General features: G+C 47.0%; 2 protein-coding genes across 8 annotated transcripts in view; one reads left to right on the top strand and one right to left on the bottom strand.

Annotated features, from left to right (window-relative positions):
- Nucleotides 1–4757, bottom strand: part of LOC310693965 (calcium release-activated calcium channel protein 1) — a 42707-nt gene extending 37950 nt beyond the window's left edge. The window contains exons 1-3 of one of the 3 annotated variants that reach the window (XR_014519437.1): nt 4633–4757; nt 4029–4247; nt 1316–1330 (exon numbers count right to left, since the gene is read on the bottom strand). The gene's annotated coding sequence lies outside the window, so the exon portion shown is untranslated. Of the gene's footprint in view, nt 1–1315; nt 1331–3052; nt 4248–4632 lie in introns of those variants that run through there. The other 2 variants (XR_014519436.1, XM_083476511.1) reach the window with 2 other exon arrangements.
- A 504-nt stretch (nt 4758–5261) lies between these two features.
- KDM2B (lysine demethylase 2B) overlaps nt 5262–20592 on the top strand; it is an 89116-nt gene continuing 73785 nt past the window's right edge. For 2 of the 5 annotated variants that reach the window (XM_083476391.1, XM_083476392.1), the window contains exons 1-4: nt 5262–5404; nt 6892–7036; nt 10344–10422; nt 11621–11667. In XM_083476391.1, the coding sequence (XP_083332517.1) occupies nt 5372–5404; nt 6892–7036; nt 10344–10422; nt 11621–11667 (304 nt within the window). In that variant the 5' untranslated portion in view covers nt 5262–5371. Of the gene's footprint in view, nt 5405–6891; nt 7037–7820; nt 7855–10343; nt 10423–11620; nt 11668–20592 lie in introns of those variants that run through there. The other 3 variants (XM_083476395.1, XM_083476394.1, XM_083476393.1) reach the window with 3 other exon arrangements.

Genomic DNA, 20592 nt, shown 5'->3' on the forward strand with positions numbered 1-20592 from the left:
GATACTGCCCTTCATCTGCATATCTTGGGGTGGTTCACAGCATAAAAATACAACATAAAAATACAAAATACATAAGAAAACAAAACAAATAACCCCATTTCCCCCCCAAACACATTTAAAAGGGTACAGGATGTTAATCAGCCCAAAGCCTGGTCGAAGAGGAATGTTGTTGCCTGTTGCCTAAAGGTGTCTAATGGAAGGCGCTAGAGCTTTCCACAAACTGGAAGCCACTGCAGAAAAGGCCTGTTTTCTATTACCACCTTCCATACCTCTTGTGGGAGAGGCACCCAAAGGGCCTCAGGTTATGATGGCAAGGTCCGGGTAAGTTCATATGGGCGGAGGCCGTCCTTGAGGTGTTGCAGTCCTGAGCCACTTAAGGCTTTATAGGTCCAAACCAGCACTTTTAATTGGGCCCAGAAAATAATCAGCAGCCGGGCCAGGATTGGTGTGATACGTTTCTGAACCATCTTCAGAGGCCGTCCTAAGCACGATGTGTTGCAGTAATCTATCCTTGAGATTACCAGAGCATAGAAAGAAATTAGGCTATCCCTGTCCAGATAAGGGTGCAGCTGGGCCACGAGCCCAAGATGATGGAAGGCACTCTGGGCCACCTGAGCCTCAAGTGACAGCAAAGGACCCAGAAGTACCACCATAACACTCACTTTTTTCCTCCTAGAAAGTAAGGGGAAATGTCTGTGCGTGTTATGGAGCGAATGCCTGCGGGTGGCGGGGGGGGGGATCTGCTGCAGTCGTGAGCAGAGGATCCATGGTTCCCCTTCCTTCCCTCCTCTGTGGTTACAAAGCATGGATCCACATGGATCCTCAGGATTTTTGCATTGGGCTACTCCAAACTCACTGTCAGATCACATGTCTGTGGCCACAGCATGAACCACAAAAATAATATATCCACTATTTCATTTAGAATATTTTTTTTCTTGTTTTCCTCCTCTAAAAACTACGTGCGTGTTATGCTCAGGTGCGTGTTATAGAGCGAAAAATAAGGTATCTGCTCCTTCAGAGGGACTGTAACCCCATCAACAGCAGGCAACCCCCCCCCTTCCGTACAGGCCAGGCCAGGGAACTGCCCACTAACAGCGCCTCAGTTTTACCTGGCTGCGTCTGTCTGCCTCAAGGACAGTCTGGTCCTGAATTATGGTATCTTTAATTCTCACCTTTTGATTTATCCTCCAGTTCATCTCTGTGATTACAGTCTTGTGAGATATGCTCTTGTATTATGCAAAGTGGAGAAATGGCTCTCCATTTATGGGTTTCGCCCTTCTGGAAGGTGGAGGCAAACCTCAGCCTTTGCCTGACGGTATGTGTGAGAGACCTGAGAGGGAAAAGCGGGTACAATGCTTGCTAGGAAACACGTGAATTTATAAGGAAACAACATAGGCCTCTTGTTTCAGAAATGCTATCTTAAGCAAAGGCAGATCCATGCATATAGATCTGATCAACAGACTCAAAACTCAGATGAGAATTTATTTGTAGCCAACAGGTGATAATAAATCAATGGGTGGCAGGTGTTTCCTTAGAAGATTAAAATATTAAACAGTTTAAAAATAAATACACCTCCAAGTGGTATATCACACACAGACACACAATCACTTAATTTAATTAAAAAAACACCCAAGAAAAAACAAAAAGCATAACAACATGTACTGTAACAAAAGCATAACAACATGTACTGTAAAAACATTTAAAACAAAACTTCAAGCACACAAAATGGGATTTAAGCGCACAAAACTCTGATTTTACGGCAGAGGTGAGGGCATTCTGTGATATAGGAGCAGCAGAAGAAAATGCCTGTTTTGGGGGCCCTGCCCTATGAAATTCTGTAGGGTTTGGTGCTGCAGCTAGAATTTCCCCAAATGACCTAAGTGATCTTACAAGCCTGTGCAGGGGCAGGTGGTCATCCAGGTAACCTGGCTCCAAGTTGCTCAGAGCTTTTTATACATTTACTGGACATGGCTGCTCATCATCTGCATTATCTAGCCCTGTTATTTACAAATGTAACACTGTTCCATAACTTAATGTAAGCCACATCATGGGTTCCCCTGCTTTCATATACGCCATCTGCCAGCAGTGCCCTTACATCAGTTCAGACCATTAGATCAATATTGTCAGCACCTCTCCAGGGTTTCAGATAGGGAGTCTTTTTAAGTTCTACTTGGGAGATGCTGGAGAGAGAACTTGAAGCTTTCTCCATGCAAAGCAGATGCTCTAGCACTGAGACACAACCCTTTTCCGTTTGTCCCTCCCGCAGAGGACAAGCCTACAGAAAATAATAAAGGATTGAATCTGACATTAGAAATGGCAGTGCCCAAAAACAAGCAGAACATTTCAAGCACTGGGACATTCTGTTTCTGATCTTTAAGATGGTCATCCATGAACTTCAGAGTGAAACTTCAGCAAGAAACTGCCAGGATGGTAACTTACCAAAAAGTTTGGTATTATTCATTAGGGTCCGAATGGAGGCAATAGGTTCTTGCCCTGCTATAGGGCAATGCAACGATGGTTGTGTTGCCACCAACACTTGTCATAAAAGGTTCGTGTGCTTATTTTGCACACATTGCTAAGCAAACGGTCCGAGATTGTGCTTTTTGAATTTTATTGCCATTTAACTCCAGCATTTACATTTCGCACCCTTTAAATCCATGTGCAGTATATGCATGCCTGCCAACTGAGATTCACACTGCATTTAGCTGATGCAGTGGACCCTAGTATTACAAATGTTTATGCCATAATAAATTTAAGGTACTGTACTACAAGCCTCTTTTTAATCTTTTGTTAAACAACACATTTATCCTCCTCAAACAAGGTACAGTGGTAACTCGGGTTACATACTTAATTCGTTCCGGAGGTCTGTACTTAACCTGAAACTGTCCTTAACCTGAAGCACCACTTTAGCTAATGGGGCCTCCTGCTGCTGCCACACCGCCGAAGCACAATTTCTGTTCTCATCCTGAAGCAAAGTTCTTAACCTGTAGCACTATTTCTGGGTTAGTGGAGTATGTAACCTGAAGCGTATGTAACCTGAAGCGTATGTAACCCAAGGTACCACTGTATATGAGGAGTGCTGTGATGCACGTGTACCATTAAGCAAAAATTTAAAATGAAATCATGCCTTTTTCTTCAGAACTACTCGTTTATTCACAAGCAAATTCATGCAGATTAACTAGCTACCATCCAAGACACATTTACCTGGGAGTTCCAACTAAGTGACATCTATCCATGTTATAGTGACTAACACAACAGCTAATCAAGTCTTACCATGTATTGTTTCTTATTTTTTATTTATTAATAAACCAAATATCAAGAACTTACTGTTGAAAGCAGCATAAGGTTGGGCATTATCTGTGAACTTGTTCCAAAACATTGCAAAAAAAATACCTATTTCCCCATAAACCTGAGGTGGTTTATATGTACCCTTTTGTAATAAATTAGCTGAATCATGGTCAGTATAGACCAAATCTCAATCAATTCAGATATAGAAGGATATACGCTCCCCCCCCCCATTTTTAGCTAGTATAATAATAACAACCACCACCATCACCACCTTGCTTCCATCAACACTATTTATTTATCATTTTCCAGAATAACATATTTTAGATATCCAAGCAAAAATTCTTAAGGTTCCAAGGGGATATGATATCTTAACATGTAAAAAGATATAAGCCTGAACAGATTTCCAGAATAATTCTATTTGAGAATTCCAAACGATATGTATGTAATTTGCTTTATTTAATCCAAATCTTCAACACTTATCCAATCCTAATTATACATTAAATTTAATTTATAAGGCATTAAATACCATTGATAAAGGGTTTAAAAACAGTTCATTAGGTCTGCTGAAATTTTATGAGAATGGAAGTTGTCCCAAATCCTGCTCCGTTTAGTGTGTTGCAACACACTTCATGCCATCATCTCAGTGGTCCTTACAACCACCCTGGGGAGTGGGCTACCATCACCGCCTTCATTCCTTTGCCACGTTGCAAACAGGAGGGCCACAGTTGAGAGCAGATTACCTGAGATCACCTGCCAGAGGTGAGGTGTCAAGAACTTCCTGGTTTCCAGCTCAGCCTCTGCCTGCACACAGATGCTCTTCCTTTCCAGGGGGGCATGGGGGTGTTTTATGGGGGGGGGGAGGTAATCACTCCTCTCCTCCAAACTGACACGAGATGATCCATAGAAGACAGAACTTGCCCTATGGACCTCTAAGAGCACATTGTGCCTCTGAAGCTTCCCTGGAAAACAACAGATTCAGTTTGGGAGGTGGGATCCTCTCTCACACCCCAATACGCACGCCAGGCCTGTTAAAAAGAGCGCGCGAAAAACCTCTTTGCAGATTGCCTGCTTTCTCGTTCACTCGGCCCAGGAAGAGATAAGAAATACAGGAGATTCCCCCCCCCTCCTCTGCAGCTTCCACTTCCTGGCGGCTTCTGGGTCTCTCTGCCAGCCCGGCTGCCAGCCCCTCATCTCTCCCCAGTCCGCCCTCCTTGGCCTCTCTCTCCGCCCTCCCCAAGGCAGATGCTGCCAGGGACCCCGCCACCTCTCCCGGACCCTTGCAGAGCGCAGGCTGCCCTTTTCTCCAGCCCCCTCCGCCGCCCCCCACCCCAGCCCTACACTCACGTGTACGTCCCCATGCACACGCGCAGCCTGCAGCGCCTGCGTGCTCGGGCGCACTCGTGACCCGCCAGCATCCTTCGCCAACATGCGCGCCGGGGGGAAGGACCGGCCGCGGTCCTGCGCGGAGGGCGCCCCAAGCGCGGCTCTCCCGCGCCGCCGCCGCCTCCCCCCCCCCGCCCCAGTGTTTACGTTCCGGGGGCTGCCATGACGCCTGCGCGCGCCCTCCCCCTTCCTGCCCGCCCCTCCCTCCCTCCCTCCTAGTATTCTCAATGCTGGGAAATGATTGTTGAAGGACTTTTTGCATAAGAAATACACACAACAAAAAACACAACAACAACCCCAAAGCGCCCCCCCACCACCACCGTCGACCGCCTCGCCTGCTGGGGCTGCCGCTTGCGCAGCTCCAGTGCTTCCTCTGCCCCCCCCCCGCTGCTAAAACACACCCACCCACCCCAGAAGTGCAGATTGCAAAATTTGCAAAAGGGGGAGGGAGAGGGGGAAAACTTTGCAGAGACCCGGATGGCCTTCTGGAGGGGTGGGGGGCTGGCTGCGGGTTTGTTTCTAGAGGCGCTCGGAGGTGGGGGGATCCCCCCCCTCCCAGGGTTTCCCCTTCTCTTTCGTTTTGCAAGCCTTGTGTGTGTTTTGGGCCAACCCCCCCCGGCAGGAAGAGCCCCGGCCGAACCTTTGCAGCAGGACCCAAAGGAGGAACTGTTGACAATTAAGAGATGAAACTCTTCAAAAGATGGAGGCAGAGAAAGACTCTGGAAGAAGATTGGTGTGTAGTGATATGTTGTTGTTGTTATTATTATGGTGGTGGTGGTGGTTTGGGGAGTAGGTTGCGTTGGGGGGCGGAGAGGGGGGGTTGTTTTCAAGCGATTTTGCGGAGATGGCTTGTAGGTGGAGAGCGAGAGGCTGTTTGCAGGGGAGCTGCTGGCGTGCCTGTGTTTGGGGCTTTAAACCCCGGGCATTGTTGCTGGGTGTGTTTTAAAGTGTGCTTTGCAGGAAAACGGCGGCACCTCTCAAGTGTGATGGGGGGGCACAGCTGGTGCATTGCATCTCCCCCCCCCAGTCTCCTCCTGCGACCCCTCGATCATGCGAGCAAAGGAGAAGAGCCCAGGAAGCTCCGCTTGCAAGTTGGGCTCAAACACGCTTTGGGGGTTGTTGCTGCCCCCGTAGCCCAGCCAGCGTGTTTGTTGCTGTGTGTGCCTCTCTTTAAAAAAATGGGGGGGGGGGATTTAACTCCTTCCTGGCCCCCTTTCCCCCAAACCTTGACTGAAAACACTCCTGCCCCTCACCCCACTCTCAGCGTTGGTTTGTTTTGTTTTAATGCACTGAATGCCACCCTAGGTTTCGAAGAAGCGGGGGTGTATTGTGGGGGGTTTGCAAAAGTCGGGGGGGGGCTCTAGCCCATAAATCCCATGTTACATAATGCAATGTGTTTTTTAAGAGGCTGGCTTCCGGTGTGACTAGGGAAACAGTTGGATTATGTAAATGTGTGCCCGGACTTGCCTGTTTTGCGTTTCTTCCTGCGAAAGAGTTGCTGGTTTTTCGTTTCCAACGTACGGGCAAGAAAACCCCGCCATCGTGGGCGGAGCGGGCTGCCTAATAAACTCACCCCCACATGGCTGCCTTTCCTTGTTGCTCGTTTGAATGGGCAGTTTGCTTCTGCGCCCCCCCCCCCGCTTGCCTTGCCGGGTGCGATTTGCCCACCTTGGCCCTTCATGACCTGACGTCTCAGCCCAGCCCTGGCCACGGGGAGAGTCCGCAGGCCTTCAGGCTGGACTACCGACCTGCAACATTCACGACTGAGTACCGTTCACACGCACACGCGTCCCCTGTTAATTTAGGGTTAGGAATCCTCAATCGGGGTTGAGGGGTAGTCCGCGCTCCAGTTGCAGAATACATTTTGGTTGCATTTTGGAAACTAGGCTGTGAAAACTGGGCTGTTCCCGTCCCCACGAGCAATGCGCTGCAAAAGCCATCTTCTCACTTGCACGCTGCAAGCCCTCTGGGCCCATCCTTTCCCCTCCGCGCTGATTTGCGCGTAGGACCTTATTTCGGTATATTTATTTTTGTGTCTACGTGTGGCTCCTGCAACGACCGAACTTCTGGTCTGTTTGCCCAGACCGCGCACAGAGAGTATGTTTCGCTCCCGGCCGCCCTTCAAAGGAAGCGCTACCTCTACCCGTTTTGCACGCGTATGCACCGACGCACACGTGTATGTGTTGTGTTCTCACCACCACCACCTTCCCCGTCCTGCAGCGATCGATCGGCAGGAGGCTGTACGACGAGGACGACGACCTCTCCGACGTGGAGGAGATCGTCAGCATCCGCGGCTTCAACCTGGAGGAGAAACTGAGGAGCAAAATGTACCGCGGAGACTTCGTGCGACCCATGGAGGGGAAAGGTAACCCGGGGCGCCTCTCCGAGGCCTGGGCGCGTCGGGGGGCGGGGAAGGGGTTTCCCTACCTGCCTGGCGGAAACCCCCGACGGCTTCTTGGCCCACGTGCAACTTGCCTGGTGAAGTTCGTATTTCCCGCCAGCATCCCCTATTCTAGGGGATCCGGTGACGAGGAGCAAGAGGGGAGGAGGAGGAGAGCGGGCTGGGAGAAGAAGAAGAGGCAACGGCTGGGTGACTCACGCCAGGGGAGCCCGGCCGGGAAGCGACCCTGCTGCAGACGTGCGCTTCGCGGGGCGCGCCTCCCTTGACATGCCGATGGCAGCTTGGAAAGGCAGTGCCTGGAAATAAAGAGAGAGAGGTTTCTTAAAGGAAGTGAAATGATTTTGCACCACCGATTTCTACCCCAGCCGCAGCCTCCCCGCCCGGATATGTCCACAGCGGATGGCGGAGTTGACCTGGCCTGCCTTGACGCCCCTGTTGCAGTGGAAGCAGCAAAGCTCTTGCACCCAGCCTGCTCCCTCCTGCCTGTCGGGGGACCTTGGGCCTCCCAGGTGCACCTTCCTCTTCAATTCGGAGGTCTTGTGCACGCTTCCTGAACGGGTTTGGGCGATGCTGGTAGCAGCTAGTTTCTTCCCCCCAGGAGGCTGCAGGATTGGCCTTGGTGTTCAGGCTTGGGGTACCTGTTTGGGTTAAGTGTTATGCAAGCAATTTACGGTCCAGTTCTTACTTCTTTATATAATTCTTTGCCACTCTCCCAAGCAATCCACTTGTATGTCTTCCTTTGTGAATCTTTTTTCCTCTTTTCATGGAATGGCTCCTACAATGTAAGGCCCATTTAACTCAGTTATTATAATATGTAAATCTATATGTAAAAAATAATAATTATAGTGTTTTTCACTGGAATTTTTTTGTTTCATAAGTTCATCAGTAACATGGAATGGGTGCCAATTCCAAATTCCCCGTTTTTCCATTTTAGAATATTCAACAATAAATATAAATCACACACAAATCCAGTATAGTTTTCTGTGACTTTCCTCCCTGCTCTTCTGCAGTTTCTTATTTTTCCATCAAATTCTTACTGCATATCTTAATTTATCCTTTTTACCCATTTATTCTTTTTAATTCCCTTAGTATATTTATTGCTCGCTTATATCATTCCTGCTAATGTTTTTAGTTGTTTACAGTTTGTTTTCATATATTCAATAAATCCCCCCCCCCCATTTTGCTACAAAGAGTTTATCATCCTGTTCTCTTAATCTTCTGGTAAGTTTAATCATCTCTGATTATTCCATCAATTTTAGTTGCCAGTCATCTCTTTTTGGGGTCAGTTCCTCTTTCCAATTTTGTGCATTTATCATTCAGGCAGCCATGGTAACATACATAAATAGATTTTTCTGATCTTTCGGCATCAAATATACCTAAAAGGAAAGCTGCTGGTTTTCAAACAAAAGTTATTTTAAACATTTTTTTCAATTCATTATAAATAATTTCCCAGAAGGCTTTTGCACCTTACAGGACCACCACACATGAAAAAAGTACTCCCTCTCTTTTTACATTTCCAACGTACCAGTATATTGGATTTAGACTTACACATTTTTGCCAGCTTGGTAGGCGTCAAATACCATCAATACATCATCTTCATGTAGTTTTCTTTTAACGTGTAGCATGCTGTAAATTTTAAATCTCCTTTCCAAAGTCTTTCCCATGCTTCCATATCAATATTATAGTCTATATCCATTGCCAAGTGTATCATTGATGATTTAACCATTTCAACCTTTGTTTCCCATTCTAATAATAATTTATACATTTTAGACATTACCTTTTGGTTTTTCTTTAGCAGGTCTTTTTCTAATTGTGAGGTTTGAGTTGTAAAGCCAATTTTTTAATCAATCTTAAAAGTCTCATTTAGTTGATGATATTGTAGCCAACTTGTTAATAATCCACTTATTTCTTCAAAAAAAGTTAGTTTACTCTCTCTTTCCTTCTCTATTAACAACTCCCTTTACTTTACCCAGTCCTCTTCCATGTTCTTTCCCCCCCCCCCCACCGCTATGGCTTCTACTGGTGAGAGCCACATTGGTGTTTTCTTTTCCAGCAAGTTTTTATATTTATCCCATACTCTGTATAGATGTTTTCTAATTATATGTTAGTGAAACTTTCATGGATTCCAGTTTTCCCATGCCACAAATATGCATACCAGCAAAATTTATGATCATGTCCTTCAAGATCCAAAATCTGTGAGTTCTTCAATAAAAACCACTCCTTTAACCAGCAAAGACAGAATGTCTCATAGTATAGTCTTAAGTTTGGTCTGGAGAAGCCACCTTTCTTTCACATCAATCAATTTTTTTTGAGCCCTATCTGAAAAAATGGCTTCAAATAGTGGTTTGTTGGCAATAGATGCACCAGAGAAAAACCCCTGGTCAAGGTTCACACATAACACTAGTTTAATAAGCTGATAGGATAGATAAATAAAAATAAAATAAAATAAAATAAAAAATAATAGCATTATGTGAACTAGCCTAACCTACCTCACAGGGTGGTTGTGAGGATACAATGGAGGGGGAAGAAATGTCTTCAGCTTGGAAGGAAAGTGGAAGGTGTAGTCAACAAGGCCCCACCTGCACTAAACATTTAAAGCAGTATCATATTATTTTAAACCAGTGCTTTTTTTGCAGGGGGACTCATACAGTGGTACCTCGGGTTACATACGCTTCAGGTTACATACTCTTCAGGTTACAGACTCCGCTAACCCATAAATAATGCTTCAGGTTAAGAACTTTGCTTCAGGATAAGAACAGAAATCTTGCACTGGCAGTGCTGCAGCAGCAGGAGGCCCTGTTAGCTAAAGTGGTGCTTCAGGTTAAGAACAGTTTCAGGTTAAGAACGGACCTCCGGAACGAATTAAGTACTTAACCTGAGGTACCACTGTACTCTTAAACATTTTGTGAATCTTAAGTTTGGCCTCATTGAGGGGTAGTATTTTAATATGAGTAGGAAAATGAGAGTACGCCTGAACATGTTTTTAGAAAAAAAGCACTGGTTAAGCCACTCTGGGAACTGAAGCTCTGCGAGGGGAACTCGTTAACACCCTTAGTAAACTATACTTCCCAGGATCCATGGGGTGTGTGTAGAAGTGCTGCCTGTTAAAAAGTGATGTCATAGTGCTTTGACGGTATTGTGCAGATAGGGCCCAAGTTGTCTTCATGTTTTGGTTGTTGACTTCCTGGAAGCCTTTTGGAAACTGGGCTAGATGGATCTTTTGTTGCTCTCTCATGTCTTTTCCCCTCTCTCGTATTTTTCCTCCAACCAGATTTCACTTTTGAGTATGTGCAGCGAGAAGCACTTAGAGTCCCCCTCATCTTCCGAAGTAAGGATGGACTGGGAATTAAGTAAGACAGTACTCCTAATGTTTAACAATATACCGCTGTTTCAATTGGATGTGTAGCTTGCCCCGTCTCAAGGGCCTGGGGTGGGGAATAAAGGCTGCCGGTGGCCTTTCTGAATGAAACATACACACAAGGCCAGGCTTTGGGGGGATATCCAAAGGAAGCAAATCCCAAAATAGAGGGGCTGGCTACGTTTTGGAGTTTGCGTCCTTTGGAGAGTCTGCAAAACCTGAGTCAGGTCTTCTAGAAGCAAGACGGAGAAGGGTTTTTCAGATGGTGTGGCATCCCTTTTTAAAGTACCACTTCTCTTGCCTTGGGAACACTTTCATTCTCATAAAATGGAATTGCCCTCAAGGTGTCATCGGACTTGAGCTTCCATTAGCACAACCCAGCATTGGCAGTGGACAGGGAAGACAGGAGCTGTTCTTCCAACAAGAGCTGGAGGTTCATGGGTCCCCCTTGCTAAGCTGCTGGCCTCATAAGCCGAGGCGTAGGGGCTGAAGTGCCTCAGCTGTGAACAAGGAATGTCTTAACATTCAAATCCTGGGTGTGCCATCCGTAAAGTAGGTGGGCTACTCAAAACTCGGCCCCCAAATCTTCAATCTAATATGGGGGGAACCAGTGCTGACCTACTTAACAGGTCTGCAGTAGGAGAACTAAGTTAGTGTCTGTAACATCCTTCAAATGCTCTAAACAGTGGTGACATGTATACACAGTATTATTATGAGTTTGGGGTGGGGGGCAGAATCCACCATTAGTTTTTTCTGACAAATCCCAGCCACCAAGTTGTTCTTCTCATCCCTGAAATGGCTACATTTAGAATGGGCAAAGCGCATTTTTACAACCCTGGGTTGGTCTGTGGAGCTCACTGCCACAGGTACGGTGACGTCCAGTAGCCTAAACTGGCTTTTGAGAAAAGAAAACATTAATAAATGGACCGTCAGTCTGCAACCCCAATACCCAGAAGCGTAGCTCCCATGCTCAGAGATTATATACCTGCCTGAGCATCTGATTTGAAGAATTCTTAACACCCTCATTGGGAGCTTTTGTGTGGTGTGTAGCCAGCCATTGTCAGGAGGCAGGTTGCAGCGCTGAGGGAGAGTGGGGCAGCCCAAGATGGCAGTTCTTGTGTAAATTTCCTCTTGTCTGTGTTTACCTCCCTGAATTCAAATTGATCCCCTCCTTCCTTTGCGGATTTCAGGATGCCGGACCCAGATTTCACTGTACGAGATGTCAAGCTACTAGTTGGTGAGTTTGGTTTAGATATGCTGCTTTTCATGCTTTGGGGGTTGGGGAGAGAGAAAGAGAAATTACCTCTGTTGAAGACTGTGTCCAAAAGTATTCAGATGCCCACATATTCCTTGTATAAACTATACAAAAATGACTAGTTCACACAACTGTATTTGCCTGGTGTACCAACAAATAACCTATGTGACTCCGTTGGCTACCTATCCCTTTGTTGTTTAGTCGTTTAGTTGTGTCTGACTCTTTGTGACCCCCTGGAGCAGAGCACGCCAGTCACTCCTGTCCTCCACTGCCTCCCACAGTTTGGTCAGACCCATGTTTGTAGCTTCGAGAACAATGTCCAACCATCTCGTCCTCTGTCGTCCCCTTCTTCTTGTGCCCTCAATCTTTCCCAACATCAGGGTCTTTTCCAGGGAGTCTTCTCTTCTCATGAGGTGGCCAAAGTATTGGAGCCTCAGCTTCAGGATCTGTCCTTCCAGTGAGCACTCAGGGCTGGTTTCCTTCAGAATGGATAGGTTTGATCTTCTTGCAGTCCATGGGACTCTCAAGAGTCTCCTCCAGCACCATAATTCAAAAGCATCAATTCTTTGGCGATCAGCCTTCTTTATGGTCCAGCTCTCACTTCCATACATCACTACTGGGAAAACCTATCCCTACCTGTGTTAAATTAAGCCTCCATATTCAAAGGTAGTGTATCTGAGTATTAGATTCTGGAGACACAACTATGGTTGCTTTCATGCCTTTCTTGTGGGCTTCCTGGAAATACTTGCCTTTATCCTCAGGTCACATCTTAGCATTCTTGTGCCTCATAATAGCCTGAAAGGGTTTGGAGTGAGGAGGATAATATCTCTTTCTGTTACGAAAGTTTTCCTGTAGTGTCACTTGGCGCAAACTTTTATTTACTGTGGGCGACCAGAGACACAGCGCTCACAAGCCTGTTGTCCCTACCATGGCTTTCCCCACTAGGCCACATTGCCTGGGGCAGGTGGGCGTTGTCCAAAACACCCAGAGGACACCAGGTTGGTGAAGACTGATTGAAGCAGTAGGCACAACTATTTTGCTAAGGATAATGGCAGTCCATTTGCAGGACAACACAGAGACCAAAGGCAGCTATGCCCTAGAAGTCTGCAGTGCCCAGGATCGCTGCGTAGTACATACAGAATAAGGATTTTATTGATCCAAATGAAAGTCAAACACTTGCTTGTTAGCCACGACATTAAGTGGTTTTTCCTAGGCCAGAAATGAGACACCCGCCACTTAGCTAGAGGGCACATGTAATCTCACAGTTTTTTTCATCCTATAAGGAGGTGAGTTCTTCCCACGTGGGGTTGGTGTCAGATGGGGATCTGTTGTTGAGCCGTTGTTCTGCGCATGTTTGTGTACTGTATTTTCTTTTAAAGAGATAGCATTGCACTGTAAACTTCTTAAATGTATAAAGGCCTTGCAGAAAGTTGCTAAAAGAAGTTGCAAAGGACATATTGAACACTAATCTGTATAAATGGTGCACATCTGTATACATCTGCAGAACTGTACATAATTTATTCTTCTGCTAGCCATGTAGATATACAGGAGATATACCACAGAGAACAGTCATACCTCGGGTTACAGACGCTTTAGGTTGCACGTTTTTGGGTTACCGAAACCTGGAAGTACCAGAACGGGTTAATTCCGGGTTTTGGCGCATGTGCAGAACCACTAAATCGCGCTATGCGCAGAAGTGCCGAATTGCAACCCGCGCATGCGCTTCGGGTTGCGAATGTGCCTCCCACACAGATCAATTTCGCAACCCGAGCGTCCATTGTACTTCTTCTTTCTTGCCAGCTTAGGCTTCTGGATATTGCCAGATACCATCCAGATACCTTCAAGCCTATCTGTTTAACCATGCGGGCTGAAAACTTGCTTTGAAAACGAAACATTCCTGAAAGATAGAAAGCTGAGATCCAGTGTTAGGTTTTGCACTTGGCTGTTTAAGCACAGTTATGTATCGCAGCATAATGTCGCTAGTGCTGCTGCACTTTGGGAGCACATGCTCGGCTGGGAGAAGAGTGGCTTTATGGAACAGACTCCCTTGGAAGGTTGTGGACTCTTCTTCCTTGGTGGTTTTAAAGCAAAGTTTAGATGGCCATTGGTCAGGGATGCTTTAGCTGAGATCCCTGCAATTGCAGGGGGTTGGACTAGATGACCCTCGGAGACCTTCCCAACTTTCATCCTATGATTCTATGGTTTATGTAAGTTGAGTTTCTCTTGAACTAGGTTAAACCTTGGACAAGAGCAGCAGGGGATGGATGGCTTGATTTTGCCAAGCTGCAGTGCCCCCACTGCTGGTGGTGAAAGGGTGGCATTGCAGCTTCTGGCCTGGCAGACTTTGGTCACAAATGGAGCTGATAGGATCCCATCTGGCTCTCTAAAGGTCCTGATCCTCACCTGCCTCCTCAGTGTCCAAGCTGTTGCCCTATCTGCTTGCTTGCAGGACAAACGTCACTGGCAGAGAATGGCTGGCAACATTTGTACGTGGCAAATGAGGACCTTTTGGGACCCTCAGCAGCAGGTGTGGGGCACACAGATATGTGCTTGGCACTCTGTGAAATGTGGCCCCTGTCAGTGCCCATTTTTAGTGTTAGGTCAGAGGTTTTGTGTGTGTTAAGATTGCATCTAATCCATCAGCCTGAGCCAACATAATAAATGTAGACGTGGCATACTTTTTAACAACAAAGCAAAGTGAAATAGAACAAAATCCTTTGCATAGGACTGCTGGGTGGGGTGCAAGTGTTTCAATTCCTTGTGCCACTGTTTTTTTGCAGAGAAAAATGCATGCATTACTTCCTTTTAGCCTCACAACAACCCTGCAGGGCGGGTCTGGGCGAGAGGGAGGGTGATCTTGAAGGTCTGAGCCAGCTGCCGCCCTTTGAAGGATGCCTGAATGACTGTGAGGTCTCGTGTGTGTGGTCTCTCTTTCTTGCTTTTAGGATCAAGTTTATTAGCTAGAAGCCTTTCCATCTCTGGGCCGCAGCAAGGAGTTAATGGCACCACTTGGATTTAACAAGCTAGAGTAATTGTCTCTTTCCTTTTAAAGGGAAGTTTAACGGTTTTCTCTTGTCCTTTGGGGGGAAAAGATGCCCACTCCTTTTTCCTTTCCTCTCCCCTGATGCCATAATCAGAGCCCTGGCAAGCTTCTCTTGCCATTGTGAGCCTGATCCACCTGCCTGATGTGCAGGGAGCTGTAAAGCCTTAGGGAAAAGCTGGCTGCTGGATCATTTTCTAAACCTAGTAACTAGGATTTCAGCTTTTTGCTCTGCAAAGTCTTTCCTGTGTGAACTGCTCTGTGGGCCCTTGTTCTGTGTGTCTGAGTTCTGGGGCTTTTTTCATGAAGGAGGAGCCTTGCTTACTGCTGAAATACAGTGGTACCTTGGGTTACAGGTGTTTCAGGTTACAGACGCTTCAGGTTACACACTCTGCTAACCCAGAAATAGTATCTCGGGTTAATAACTGCTTCAGAATGAAAACAGAAATTGCACGGCATTAGCTAAAGTGGTGCTTCAGGTTAAGAACAGTTTCAGGTTAAGAACGGACCTCCAGAACGATGAGGTACCACTGTAATGGAAGTGGATTCTCCTTGGATAACTTGCTTATTATTGCTCCCGTTGTGGTTTTCAGTCCCGTCAGGAAATGCTTTCCATGTCGATTTGGCTGCAGAACCCCAGAGCATTTGACCCCTTGAACTGCAATGAATTCTGGGGGTGTGGGGAGAAGACACTGCTTAAGGGTTCTCAGGTCATGCTGTTGCCCCATTTCTGAGAGAGAGCAGGACCTGGGACACACTACCCCCCTCCCCAAAATGGGTTGGCCTTGTGAGCCTCAGGCTTGCATTCTGTCTCCTCCTGTTCCTCCTCTTGCTTTCAGAGGTGGAATGCCTCCTTTCCTGAGCTACTGCCAAAGCATGGTTTGCAGTTTCCTCCAAACCCAGCAGTTTGCACAAACTGCACTTAACTTGAGGAATGGGGCCAGCAAATGTTTCCGCAGGCTGCTCTCCCCCTGAGCAGCACATTCCTCAAACTGAAGAACTGAGTCAGCATTGCAGGGCTTGACCCTGAGGAGCCATCAGACCTGGGCATCCTTGCCCTGGGACTAGAGGTCCCCACAGCCTGGGGTGCTGGATTTCTTTCAGGTGCCCTCACCTCTCACAGGGCCACAGCAGCAGCAGCAGAGACGGTGGCTGGAGCTTCAGCGCATCTTGCCCGACTAGCTGCCCATGAGGCTACTGGGGAGGAGGGAGCAGCACATGGAAATGCCTGCGTGGATCGGCACCTGATGAAGATTCAGCTCCCATGCAGGCTACAGATCTTTCCCAAGCTACGGCCTTCCTTTCTGACACCTGGAAACAAATCTGCAAAGGATGCTGTTGGTTGTGTCACCAGATCCCTGCTGGGCTATAGTTCTTGGTTTATCTGCAGTTGAGATCAAGCCAGTAGCATAGTGACACGCTGGCCCCTGCTGCCAGCACCCTGGTTTGAGCCCTCTGTTGTCTCCCCAAAGCTCATCTGCCCAGCAGTTGATGCCTCTTCCAGCTGCTCGCATTCCCATTGCCTCTTCCTCATCTTGCTTTGGGGCTGATTCTCCAGCTCTACCCAAGATACCTGCCTACTCCCTAGTAGTAAAGGTACCCCTGAGCATTAGGTCCAGTCGTGGACGACTCTGGGGTTGTAGTGCTCATCTCGCTCTTTAGGCCGAGGAAGCTGGCATTTGTCCACAGACAGCTTCTGGGTCGTGTGGCCAGAATGACTAAGCAGCTTCTGGTGAAACCAGAGCAGCGCATGGAAACACTGTTTACCTTCCTGCCAGAGCAGTACCTATTTATCTACTTTGACGTGCTTTTGAACTGCTAGGTGGGCAGGAGCAGGGACCGAACAATGGGAACTCACCCCGTCGCGGGGATTCGAACTGCCAACCTTCCGATCGACAAGCCCTAGGTTCAGTGGTTTAGACCACAGTGCCACCTGCGTTCAAATCCCTAGTAGTACATTTCAGCAAAAGAATCCCAATGCTATCACAAATCAGCCAGGCTCCTGACACTCATTGCTCTGGCTTCTAAAATCTTGGTAGCTGGGATTAACTGACACAAAAATGCTTAACATTGTTTTGGCTGCCTTGCATTTTACGGATTAAGGTTGTATTGACATGTTCAAAGACGCCATGGTGTTGCATGGTTGCTAGCGAGCTAATTGTGCTTCTGGTGAAATATACCTGGTTTGCAAGGCAGGACATACTGTGGCTGCATTCACATATAGAACATGAAGCCAGGAGTGGCTGACGTGACGCATTCCAGATGTTGGAATGCAACTTACATCAAGCCCGACCAACATGGCTAGTGGGTAGAAGTGGTAGGACTTTTAGCCCATGCCATCTGGAAGAGCACCATGTTGGCTACCCCTGTGCTAAACTGTGGCTTATTTAAGAAACCACAGATAGCCTCACAGACGATCAAACAAGCGGAAGTTGGTTTCTCCGAAGATTGGTTTGCTATCCAGCGGCAGTGGCTGGACAAACGATGGTTAGTCTCCTGGGCTGGATTTGGACATGGAAACAAACCACCCTTTGCCCTAAACAAATCACGGCTTAGTGTTGTGCATGGGCCAGGCCACTGATGTGCCCAACGAGGTTATGTGCCTCAGGATTGTCATTCGTGTTTCATGCCCAGTGGTGAGTCTTAGCTAATGGTGTTTGTGCTGAAATAGGTGTGTGCTTTGGGCACACTCCTGTATAGTTGTGAAGTGTCCCCTTGTTTTTCATTGACAATTGCTTGTGCTTTTTGCTCACATTAATACTAAATACATTTCATGCATTAAACTATTTTTACAGTTAAAACTATGAACATGCAGGAGGCAGTGATGGCCACCAGCCTAAATAGGTTTAAAAGAGGGCTATTGAAGGCTCCTTGCCATGATAGCTGTGCTTCTGAATACTGTTGCTGGAAAACACAGGAAGGGGTGCTGCTCTTGTGGGCTTTCCCCCAGCCATCTGGTGGGCTGCTGTGATCCCAGGATGCTGGACTAGGTGGCCATTGCCCTGATCCAGCAGGGCTCTCGTCTCACGTTCATGGCGGATCGCTTGACCCAGTGCTGTCACCTGGATAACAAGGGCAAGGAGAGGGCATGTCGTTTTCCAAAAATGGTTCTGATCAGCTGTGGTCAACTTCCTGACTCGAGTGAAAAGCACTTATCTCAAAGGTGTTTGCCAAGGCAAAGAACTTCAGTTTGGGGCTTGTGCGTTATGGCAGGGGTCAGCAAACTTTTCCAGCAGGGGGCTGGTCCACTGTCCCTCAGACCTTGGGGGGGGTGGACTATATATATATTTTTTGGGGGGGATGAACGAATTCCTATGCCCCACAAATAACCCAGAGATGCCTTTTAAATAAAAGCACACATTCTACTCATGTAAAAAGACACTGATTCCTGGACCGTCCGCAGGCCGGATTCAGAAGGCGACTGGGCCGGATCCGGCCCCCGGGCCTTAGTTTGCCTACCCATGATCTATGGCCAGATTCCTCAAACTGTTGATAGCCGAGGCACATATTGTCTCCCCCTGAATTAAAAGTGGAGGCTCAGCTTCACTCATTCACTAGAAGCTTATTTTTAGCATGTGTAGGAGGATGAATTTTCCTTCGCTCCCTCGTCCTCCCAATGCTTTTGCATGAATCACTGATCATAGTGGATGGAGGCAGACCTAGAGCAATGACTCGTTCCAAGAACTAGCTGGGAACTTTCCTTTTGCAGCTAGGTAAATTCTGCTGGATCTTTGACTCACTTGGTTATTTCTGTTGCAATCACATCTTATGCTGAAGGTGCAGAGTTGGGCCCAATATTTCCTAGCAGAGCTGCCAAATACACCTGTCTGAAAACCTGGAGAGCCCCTGCTAGTCAGTGCACAAAATTCTGAGCTAGGTGGACCGTGGTCTGGATAAGGCTGTTTCTTTACACCAAGAAAGTGTAGCTGTGTTGTTTAGTGGTTAGAGTGCAGGACTAGAACCTGGGAGACCAGGATTCAAATCCATACTCAGCCATGAAGCTCGCTGGGTGACCTTGGGCCAGTCAATGACTCTCAGCCTAGCCCACCTCACAGGGTTGTTGTGAGGATAAAAGAGGAGGGGGAGAACCATGTACATCGCCCTGAGCTCCTTGGAGGAAAAATGGGCTATAATAAACAAATGACTTCACAATCATGCAGAGACAGTCTTCTGACAAGTCTCTTGCTGCTGTGTTAGGGTGTTGGGAGTGACTGAGTCATCCAGCAGAGAATAACCAACAAAAGTTGCAGAGAAATATCCATCCAAGCTGGTTAGCGAGAAGTGTGGCCTGAATGATTCACGCAGAGCGATTATGGGCTGCCTCCTTCATTTGTTGGCAAGTTGGGCTTTTAAATTAATGTACCAGTTTTATATCTAGCAACCTGCTACTAGGTCATGGAATGTCTGGTTGATTGAGGTGGATAAAACGTTACTACAGACTGAAAGTGGAAGATAGCATTTCAACATGCTTCCTTGCACGTTTTTTAATATAAAAAACAAAGCCCAATTTTTAAAAGTACATAGAAAGTTAGCATAGCAAGTGTGTAGTGGGCTGAAACATTTCTTCCTGCTGTGCTAAATTTCTACTTGAAGGGAATTTCTTCTTTATGGAAGGGAAGATTCTACCCCCTTCCTTTATTTTTAGAATTTTAATCTGAAGCAATAAAGTTCACTCTTATCATCTTGGGATTCTGCTCCTGAAGGATAATGTCCCAACCTCCTTTGATTGATCTGTTTACCCATGTTCTTTAATACCATTCGTTGGGTGCAAACCTGCATTCTATTTATTTTTTACCTCTCTTTTGCTTTTCCTGCAATAAACAGGACCAGTTGAGAAGATGCTTCCCACTTGCCCCAGGATTGTACCTGGGGTTAAGACTGGGAATTGACCTCTGACTCTCCCCTCTGCTCCTCCCCTTCCTCTTCTTCTTGTCCCTCACTGCAGGGACAAGGGATTGGGGGACAGTGTATGATTATTTGAACATGCGGTCTCCCTGCTACTGCAAAATAAAACCTACTTTTTGGTGGCTTGCTTCAAAGTGGGGGATATCATCTGAATAGGCTCCTGGAAAGGCAATTAAGGAGCAAGGAGGTGGCCCTATTTATCAGCCTTCTGTATAAGAACATAGGAAGAGCTGTGCTGGATCAGGCCAGTGGCTCATTCAGTCCAGCATCCTGTTCTCACAGTGGCCAACCAGATGCCCATGGGAAACAGGGAAACAAAGCAGGATTTGAGCACAAGCGTAGCTTCCTTTCCCATGGTTCCCAGCTGTGGAGTCGTAATGTAACCGTCGTGGTTCGTTTATCATAGTTTATCTCAAGGTCATCCTGGTCAAATTTGCAGATGACACCAAACTGGGAGGGGTGGCTAACACCCCAGAGGACAGGATCAGACTTCAAAACGACCTTGACAGATTAGAGAACTGGGCCAAAACAAACAAGATGAACTTTAACAGGGAGAAATGTAAAGTATTGCACTTGGGCAAAAAAAATGAGAGGCACAAATACAAGATGGGTGACACCTGGCTTGAGAGCAGTACATGTGAAAAGGATCTAGGAGTCTTGGTTGACCACAAACTTGACATGAGCCAACAGTGTGACGCGGCAGCTAAAAAAGCCAATGCAATTCTGGGCTGCATCAATAGGAGTATAGCATCTAGATCAAGGGAAGTAATAGTGCCACTGTATTCTGCTCTGGTCAGACCTCACCTGGAGTACTGTGTCCAGTTCTGGGCACCACAGTTCAAGAAGGACACTGACAAACTGGAACGTGTCCAGAGGAGGGCAACCAAAATGGTCAAAGGCCTGGAAATGCTGCCTTATGAGGGACGGCTAAGGGAGCTGGGCATGTTTAGCCTGGAGAAGAG

This window comes from Podarcis liolepis (assembly GCF_965112155.1).
Source record: "Podarcis liolepis genome assembly, chromosome: 15".
In the NCBI taxonomy this organism is placed as follows: Eukaryota; Metazoa; Chordata; class Lepidosauria; order Squamata; family Lacertidae; genus Podarcis; species Podarcis liolepis.